General features: G+C 35.0%; 1 protein-coding gene across 1 annotated transcript in view; it reads left to right on the top strand.

Annotated features, from left to right (window-relative positions):
- Nucleotides 1–4223, top strand: part of MAP9 (microtubule associated protein 9) — a 47900-nt gene extending 43677 nt beyond the window's left edge. Inside the window, exon 13 of the mRNA XM_007943996.1 lies at nucleotides 4080–4223. Within this exon, the coding sequence (XP_007942187.1) occupies nucleotides 4080–4223 (144 nt within the window). The remainder of the gene's footprint in view (nucleotides 1–4079) is intronic.
- The last annotated feature ends 6344 nt before the right edge of the window (nucleotides 4224–10567 follow it).

Genomic DNA, 10567 nt, shown 5'->3' with positions numbered 1-10567 from the left:
TACCACCCTTACCTGGGTCCCTGCAGGTGACTCCTCTGTCCAGATTCCTAGGCCTTTTAATCCCCTTTCTCCTGCTCTCTTGCCCTGCTGCTTTGGGCATGCCTGATTCCTCTCTTCACCTGGATCCCTGCAATGCAGTTAGATGGGCTAATTACTTATGGAGAAAATTCACAAAAGGACTACAGGGATGTTTTGAAAATATGTTCAAAGTCAATAATAAGCAAAGTAACATGAGATCCAATTTAAATGATATACCTATTACTTATTCACCACTGCTCATCTCTCACTTTGTCATACTGTGGTGGCTTGCATGTTTCTATAGGGCTGGAGGCTATGTCATCAGTATTTCCAGTACTAGCAGGATATCCCATGGTGGAAAGGTTTCAGTGGAGCTTCCAGACTAAGACAGGGAAGAAGAATGGGGCCATCCACTTCTCAAAGAATTGGCCAGTGAAAACCTTATGAATAGCAGTGAAACACTGTCTGATACATTTCTGGAAAACTTTATTAATAGCTCTGAAACATTGTTTGATATGGTGCCAGAAGATGAACCCTCAGGAAACGCAAAGCAACACAACACACTGCCGTGGAGTTGGATCTGACTTATAGTGACCGCTCCTTGGGTTTCTGAGGTAGTATAACTACGGAAGCAATTGCCCAACCTGCCTTCTGAGGAGTGGCTGGTGGGTTTGAACCTACAGCCTTCTGATTAACAGTCAAATGCCTTAACACTGTGCCACAGGGCACTTGAAATACGCCTAGGGATGAGCTACCTCTTCAGAGTAGAGCTGACTTTAGTGATGTAGATGGAGTAAAGCTTTTGGGACCTACATTTGCTGATGTTGCATGACTCAAAATGAGAAGAAATAGCTGCAAACATCCATTAATAATTGGAACATGTAATGTACAAAGTATGAATCTAGGAAAATTGAAAGTTGTCAAAAATGAAACGGAATGCATAAAAATCAACATCATATCTATTAGTGAGCTGAAATGGACAGGTTTTGTCCATTTTGAATCAGACAACTATATGATCTACTATGCCTGGAATGACAAATTAAAGAGGAATGGCATGGCATTCACTGTCACAAAGAATGTTTTAAGATATATTGTGAAGTATAGGGCTGTCAGTGATAGGATAATGTCCATATGGCCACAAGAAAGAGCAGTTAATACTATCATTATTCACATTTATACACCAACCACCAGAGCCAAAGATGAGGAAATTGAAGATTTTTACCAACTTCTGCAGTCTGAAATTGACCAAACATGCAATCAATATGTGTTGATTATTACTGGTGATTGGAATGCAAAAGTTGGAAACAAAGAGGAATCTCCAGTAGTTGGAAGATAGGGCCTTTGTGATAGAAATAACACTGGAGATCACATGATAGAATTTTGTAAGTCCAATGGCATATTATTTGCAAATACCTTTCTTCAACAACACAAACAGTGGCTATACACAAGGACTTTGCCAGAAGGAATACACAGGAATCAGATAGACTACATCTGTGGAAAGATGTTATGGAGAAACTCAGTATCTTGTGCCAAAGGATCTGCCTGTGGAACAGACCATCAACTGCTCATATGCAAGTTCAAGGTGCAGCTGAAAATAATTAAAACAAGTCCCTACAAAAGCCAAAATATGACCTTGATTATATCCCTCCTGAATTTAGAGACCATCTAAAGAACAGATTTGATGCGTTGAACACCAGTGATCAAAAACTGGAGGATTGTGGGATATTATCAAGAACATCATCCATGAAGAAAGCAAAAGGTCATTAAAAAGACAGGAAAGGAGGAAAAAAACAAAATGGATGTCAGAAGAGACTCTGAAACTTGTCCAGGTATGGAGAGTTGCTAAAGCAAATGGGAAAAATGACAAGATAAAAGAGCTGAACAGAAGATTTCAAAGAGCAACTCGAGAAGACGAAATCAATTATTATGATGAAATTTGCAAAGCCCTGGATTTAGAAAACCAAAAGGGAAGAACACGCTTGGTATTTCTCAAGCTGAAAGAACTAAAGAAAAAATTCAAGCCTTGAGTTGCAATATTGAAAGATTCTATGGGCAAAATGTTGAATGATGCAGGAAACATCAAGAGAAGATGGAAAGAATACACAGTCACCGTACCAAAAGAATTGATCAATGTTCATCTGTTTCAGGAGATGGCATATGATCAAGAACCAGTAGTATTGAAGGAAGAAATTGAAGCTGCACTGAAGGAATTGTCAAAGAACAAGGCTCCAGGAATTGACAAAATTCCCATTGAGATGTTTCAACATAAATGATGCCATGCTGGAGGCACTCACTCATCTATGCCAAGAAATTTGGAAGACAGCTACCTGGCCAGCAGATTAGAAGAGATCCATATTTGTACCTGTTCTAAAGAAAGGTGATCCCACACAATGTGGAAAGTTTCAAATATTATTAATGTAACACTCAAGTAAAATCTTGCTGAAGATAATTCAAAAATGGTTGCAGCAGTATATTGACAGAAAACTTCCAGAGATGCAAGCTGGATTCAGAAGAGGACATGGAATGAAGGATAACATTGCTGATGTCCGATAGATCTTGGCTGAAAGCGAAGAATACTGGAAAGATGTTTACTTGTGTATTATTAACTATGCAAAAGTATTTGATTATGTGGATCATAACAAGTTATGGACAACATTGAGAAGAATGTGAATTCCAGAACACTTAATTGTGCTCATGAGGAATCTGTACACAGACAAGAAGGCTGTCTTTTGAACAGAACAAAGAAATACTGCATGGTTTAAAATCAGGAAGGAAATCCATCAGTGTTGTATCCTTTCACCATACTTATGCAGTCTGTATGCTGAGCAAATAATCTGAGAAGCTGGACTGTATGAAGAAGAGTGTGGCATCAGGTTTGGAAGAAGACTCATTAACAACCTGTGATATGTGGATGACACATCTTTGCTTGCTGAAACTGAAGATGACTTGAAGCACTTGCTAATGAATGAAGATTAAAGACTACAGTTTGCAGTATGGATTACACCTCCACATTAAGAAAACAAAAGTCCTCACACTGGATCAATAAAGCAGCATCATGGTAAATAGAGAAAAAAATTGAAGTGTCAATGATTTCATATTACTTGGTTCCACAATTAACACCAATGGAGGCAGCAGTCAAGACATCAGATAATATATTGCACTGGGCAAATCTGCTGCAAAAGACTTCTTTAAAGTGCTGAAGAGCAAAGATGTCTTCTTGAAGACTAAGGTGTGCCTAACCCAAGCCATGATCTTATCAACCTCCTCATATGCATGTGAAAGCTGGACAATGAATAAGGAAGACCGAAGAAGAGTTTTTTTGAGTGTGGTGTTGGCAAAGAATACTGAAAGTACCATGGACTGCCAAAAGAACTAACATATCTGTCCTGTGAGAAGAACAGCTAGAATGCTTCTTGGAAGCAAGAATGGCCAGACTTCTTTTGACCTACTTCTTTCTTGTCAGAAGGGACTATTCCCTAGAGAAGGACATCATTTTGGTAAAGTGGAGGGTCAATGAAAAAGGGGAAGACCTTCAACGAGATGAATTGACATGGTGGCTGCAACAATGGGCTCAGGTATAGCCAGGATTGTGCATCTGGCACAGGATTGGGCAGTATTTTGTTCTGTCATACATAGGGTCGCTATAAGTCAGAGCTGAACTGTAGGGCACCTCACAAAAACAACATTACTTATTCATAAGGAGCTCTGGTGGCATAGTGGATAAGGCATTTATTTGGCTGCTAACTGTGTCAGTGGTTCAAACCCACCAGCCGCTCTGCAGAAGGAATATGGGGCAATCTACTTCCAAAAAGATTTATAGCCTTGGAAACCCAATGGCGGTCACTATGAGTCAGAAATGACTTCATGGCAGTGAGTTTGTTTTTTAGAGTTTATTACCTATTCATAATACACTTACAAATTGATAATATTCATTAGCTGATGATATTCTTTTATAACCAATTAAACTAAAAGATGATATATAAATATCTACTAATGATTATTTTATACTTCAGCAATGTCCATATAAGTATATAAACTTAACAGTTTCATTTTTTTTTTAGGAAAGCAAAGAAAGACAGGAGAGAATTGAACGAAAACAGAAGAAATGTCATTCTTTTCTTGAAAATGAGGCACTTCCTCCATGGAGGTCTTCAAGTAGAACTGTATTCTCAAAAGTGTTTTATTCTAATTCTTATCATATTTAGTTTTTATTTATCAAATGGCCAATCTTAGTCATAGGTTTAAAACTATTTGAGTATTTGTAGCTACAACAATCTATTTTAATTCATTTCTGGACAATTTTGCTGATCATGAAAAAGATATGTTAGAGCTTTATTAGTGAAAGCACTTTTTGAGGTATAGATAAATGAGCTGCCTCAAATGAAAAGCCAATAAATAGCCAGATTGCTCTTATATAACCCTTTATCATGTCCTGATAATTCTTAGAGTTGGATAATACATGATCATTTTCATTATGCTATTCATGATATTTAACTGTTTAATTCCAAGAATAAAAAGGAAATTATTATGGTGCCATAATCATAGAAATAATTAAAATTTGTAGATGATTGTACATCTAGATGGATTCAGGTTTTAAATGATTAGTCACTGGAGAGTGTTGTTGCTAGGTGCTGTCGAGTCGGCTCTGTGTAGAACAGAACGAAACACTGCCTGGTGCTGTGCCAGCCTCACAATTCTTGCTATGCCTATGCATACATTATTTCTTTTAAAACACATCTTTAACTCAAAGCAGTTGCATTTTCACTATGTTAGCATTTTGATTTATTGAGACAGTAGTTTACTAGAACTTTAACCATAGGGGCATTTTATTTAAGAATGTTTGCCTTACTTTTAAAACGAATGTTCTTTACTGTTACTGGTTTAAGTGACAATCATTGGCTCTTTATGATGAACCCATCTCAGAAATTTATCTTTCTGAATTCTTTGTCACTCTATTTTTTATCATCTTAGTGTTACCAAATAATATCATCTCATGGTTGTTATATACTTACACATTTGTTAGTGTAATTCTACAAGAGTTCAAGGTTGCTATTACTAGTATTATTTTCCAAAATAAAGCCAAAAAGATGATAAAAGCAATTATTGTCCCCTTAACTTATCCAGAGTCTTATATTTAGATGACAGCTGAATGAAAAGTAAATTCACAGGAAATGTCCAAAGAACCTTTATTTATTTACCCCATTTCTTCAGGATCCTGTATTAATTGGTTTCATACTTGACCTTGTCAGCTAATTTAAGGCAAATCAACTATATGCTCTCAGAGTTGAAATGCTGCTTTAGCTAATAATGCAATGCAGAGATGCTGGGTGAGAATTAACAGTGACTGTTTGTTAAGCACTCCTTATGTCCTCTCTGATGGAGCTTGACAAGTGTAATTTCATCTTTACAGCAGTCAATCAGGGTAATAGTTATTATTATTAGCTTCATTTTACAGATAAAAGTACCTAGGCTCAGAGAAATCAAATAACTTGCCAAAGTGAGTTGGGATTAGAACTGATTAAGTCTATCTACCTCTAGCATCACTATGCACATTTTCATATTCCATGTGGCCTTAGAGAACTGTAAGTTCTGTCAAGGCCTCTGTATTATATATGGACTTCAGAAAACCATTTTTACTCATGGACCCTAGAATCATGTATTATCCAGAAATAGTTTTTGCCTGAAGATAACAGCTGCTTGTTATTAGAGAAGATGGACCTCATTAAATATATATAATGAAATAAGAATTCATTAGATTTATGAATCTTGTATACCATATTAGAGAACTTAACAGGTTATGTAACATGGCTTCTGAGATAGCCATTCAGTAGGTTTCAAACACTGAGGATTACCTTCCTGCTGCAGTGCAAGTGAAGATAAGTTGTAATGAATCACTTTATAAGAACATATCAATGCAATAGATTAAATATAACAATAACTTCATAGATAAAACTAGAAACCTTTTTTTTTTTCAACTGTCAAACCTAGGAGAATACTTCATAAAATTGAAATTATTATCAGCAGTATGTATTATCTGCATGAAATTTGGTCAGTCAGTCTCACTCATCTGTGTATATTCCATAGTACCAAACACAATGCCTCCTGAACTGACTGTTAAGTGTTTGCTGTATTGTATTAGTTATTCAGAGCTAAAAGATATTTTAAAATTCTAGGAAAGTAATAATAAAAATAGAAACAAGCACATAACACAGCAGTGTTGGAGGATGGGGGATCAAAAACATATGTCATAGATTTCACATCAAATATTTGCTTAAACTTTCTGATCATTTTCTTCTCCTTCATCATAGTGAGTTACTATCTTTTATAAGTTGATATAAAAATTGTTAGTTAATGTAAAGCATATAACATAGTAATGAACACTTAGTAAGTGTTTATTGTTATTTATTTACTATCATGAACCCCACTTTTCCTCACTTCATATATATGAGAAGTAGGGTAACACAGAGTTGATAATGGTTATCTCACATTACACATTTTTAGCATACAAGAAGAAATCTTTGCCTTCTTGACTGTTCTAAGCTCTACTATTCAGAGAGAATATAGAGATGTTCTCTATTAGGGACCTCCTAAAAGGAAAATAGAAAACTAATTTTTAAGGTTGTTTGAAAGGTAGGACGGATGGGAAATTGAGATGTTTCCAATAGCCCAGTATGCCATTTCCCTCATATATGAGTGGGGATTTTTATGTTATTACACTAAGTAATATATTATTTATCATCAGCAACAACTTGTGCTGAAATTGTCTAGTTGAATGAAATAACCTCTTCTGTAGCAGAAATAAAGATGAATTTTGGAAGCTTAGTGAAATAAAGCCTGGTAATACTTTCTTGACTGTATTTATCGATCGATATAAGGGGTATAATTTCCCCATATATCCTCAAAGTATCAGTTGTAAATATAGATATTTATTCATTAAATTTTCATTAGTTTATTATATGAGGCAATGTTTAATTTATATTAAGGACAGTAAAAGCTTATAAAGGAGCTTTGGTGGCACAGTACCTAAGGCATTTAGCTGCTAACCAGAAGGTTGGTGGTTCAAGCACACCAGCCACTCCACTGAAGGAAGATGGGGCATTCCACTTCCATAATCATTTACTGCCTCAGAAACCCAATGGGGGTCACTGTGAGTTGGAGTCGACTTAATGGAAGTTTGAAAACCTTATAAACTTTCAAGTTCAGCATCCAGTTTTATAAATTGTGTTCATTCCTTAAAGAATGCTTAGAATGCAAACTAAAGAAAATGGGAGATTTTATGAATATTTTAAAACTTTACTGAAAACAGTTTCATTAGAAAGCATAATTATAGATACATTTGAATATTCTAAAAATATATAGTAAAACTGTTATACAGAACTTAAGTCTCATAATTAAAAATTATAATGTACAAATTTAAAAAACTGGCATTTTAAATAGGAAAGAGATTAAGTCTTTCTTAATGAAAGAAAATAAGAATTATTCATGGGATAACAATAACGTTGTAGTTGTTTATGTTTCCATCAGACTTTGAAAATGTTTTGTTGTTGTTGTTGTTGTTATGGGCCGTCGAGTCGGCCCCGACTCATAGCGACCCCTCCTTGGGTTTCCGAGGCAGTATCACTACGGAAGTAGGATTGCCCAACCTTCCTTCCGAGGAGTGGCTGGTGGGTTTGAACCGCCAGCCTTCTGGTTAGCAGTCAAGTGCTTTAGCCACTATGCTACCAGAGTTCATTTATTTTTTCAAATTCTTTGAAATTGATATTGATATTTTTTATGATTGCCAAAGCAGGACCTGATAAGTTAAGGGCCCACAATTCTATGTTCCTTAGAGTAACAAAATCACAGATTTGAAAGGGGTTTTAAAAATTACCTAGTCTAAACTCTATTTCTAAATTGAAGAAAGTGATATACAAAAAGACTTTACAACTAACTCTAAGAAACTAACTATAAGAAATCTGGAATCAGAACTCAGGGATCCTGTTTCCCAGTAATATTCTGCCCACCATTCCTCATTTTCAGTAATCTGATAAAGCTTTCAGAGTAACTGTTGTTATTATTTTGTTATTGTAATTTAGGTTTTTGTCTTTTCATCTGTGCCCTTACTCCTCCACTTCCTTCTCTATAACTATCCAACAGATCAAAGGTATTCAGGGACCTATACTACCATTTAAAGTAATTTCTTAAATCTTGAATCATAGGTAGGATACAATTGAGAAAATAAATTTCATAAAATGGAAGATACTGCATATTAGTCAAAGTGGTTTGCAAGAATAAACTGGTATAGGAAATTTCCATGTCCCTGATTTAATCTTGGCTCTTATTTCCGTAGTGCTCTATCAAACGGCATTAAACTTACACGCTTGCGTTCTACACAAAGTGAAGATATTTACCTATCAACTTTCCTGCTTCCTAGTTATTTTGGCAGATAAAATAAGAAATGCCATGTAAATTCTAAACTGGAGATTTCTGAGTCTTTTTACATTGAATTTCATGTGCTTCTATTTTTCTGACGTATGTATATTACATGTAATTGTATAATATTAACGTGGGTGAACAGAATTCTTAGTATTGAATTTAGGATGCTGTTTAAGAATTATTTGGGAAGATGTATTTAATGTCTGTTTTTGTACTAGCATGTTTTCATGAGATGCTTAATTTATTAAAATCACCCATTCAAAAGTAATATGTTTATTGACTGTGTCAAAATTTCATTTCATAGTGTTAGGGAATATTGCAGTGTAAGTTTTATTTCTAGACTAAAGATAAAACATCATACATTGATACAGCCTTTCATTAGAAATGACTGAAATTTTGGATGTACAGCTAATTTTTTTTTACTTAAAAAAGAGCTTAACAAAGATAATATAATTATATAATTGATAAACAATTAGAAAATACAAATAAGCAGAAGTCACCCATGATCCCTTGACCCAAGACACATTTAAGGAATGGCAGTGATGCAATGGTTAAAGCACTCAGCTGCTAACTAAAAGGTTGGCAGTTCAAACCCACCAGCAACTCTGCTGGAGAAAGATGAGGCAGTCTGCTTCCATAAAGACTATATATAGCCTTAAAAACCCTATGGGGTAGTTCTTTTCTGTACCCTACAGGGTCACTATGAATTAGAATCTACTCAATGGCAACAAGTTTATTTTTTCAATACACCCTTCTGGTTTTTATTTTCCAATGCATTTTTCTTGGCAGCTGAAATTATGGTGAGAATGAAGAAGAAAGAGATAGAGTTTTCTCTCTCTCTCTCTCTATATATATATATTTCATATGTTTATATAAATATGTAGGAGCTCTGGTAGCATAGTGGCTAAAGCTCTTGACTGCTAACCAGAAGGCTGGCGGTTCAAACCCACCGGCCACTCCTCGGAAGGAAGGTTGGGCAATCCTACTTCCGTAGTGATACTGCCACGGAAACCCAAGGAGGGGTCGCTATGAGTCGGGGCCGACTCGACGGCACATAACAACAACAAATATAAATATGTGCATATATCTATATATAAAATCAACACTAACATATTCATACATGCAAACACACACATACATGCTTAAAAAACCAAACCTGGCATTAAGGGAAAAAACGGAGGTACATGAGAGATACAAAAATAATAATAAAAAAACCTGTTGCAGTCAAGTTGATTCCAACTTGTATACATAGATATATTTTTATTCTTTGAAATAAAAAGGAAGTTAAACTAAATTTTTGGTAACCATATTTTCCTCAACAATATATTAAGAATATATGCCCACACTAATATTCTGTTCTAATAATATTTGCTGCTGCAATTATAATTTGTTTATCCCATTATTGGGTCAGTTAAGAAGCTCTGGTGGCACAGTGGTTAAAGCACTCATTTGCCAACCTGCAGGTCAGTGGTTCAAACCCACCTGCCACTTCAATGGAGCAAGATGAGGCAGCCTATTTCCAGGAAGATTTACAGCCTTGGAAACTCTAAGGGACAGTTCTACTCTGTCCTATAGGATTGCTATGAGGCAGAATTGAATCAATGAGAGTGGTTTTTTGGTATTGTGTAATTTTTTTTCTTACAGCTATTTTACTATGGTAAATGATGATATAGTTAATACTCTTGTAGCTGTGTCTTTGTGCATGTTCTTTTTCCTTAGTAAATTTCCTAATGTGGAATTGCTGAATTAAATGGTAAATTCCCTTTGAAGGCTTTTGATACTTATTTTCAAGCTACACTTTTTCGTTCATTTTTTAAAGCTTTACCAGTTTGAGATTAAAAATTAGTATCTCATTATCAATTTAGAAATGAAAGACCAGTAAGTAGAATATTTTGTCCCATTTTTTGCCAATTACTATTCTCTTCTCGATTAAGTTGATAGGTATTAAAAGTGAGCTACTTGAAACGACCACCTGTATGTGAATCAAGGATACAGCACTAAATAAGAAAGACATGTTGTCTTCCTGAAGTTAACAGATTAATGGGGATGATTATCTCCTAATTTTTCTTTTTTAATTTTTAATTATTTTATGTTATTATTTTTATATTTTTTTAATTGTGATTTGGGTGAAGAT

This window comes from Orycteropus afer, unplaced genomic scaffold, assembly GCF_000298275.1.
Source record: "Orycteropus afer afer isolate SDZICR_OR568_19922 unplaced genomic scaffold, OryAfe1.0 scaffold00116, whole genome shotgun sequence".
Taxonomy (NCBI): domain Eukaryota; kingdom Metazoa; phylum Chordata; class Mammalia; order Tubulidentata; family Orycteropodidae; genus Orycteropus; species Orycteropus afer.
Note: the sequence above shows the minus strand (reverse complement) of the source record. Positions and strands in the feature narration are given on the sequence as shown.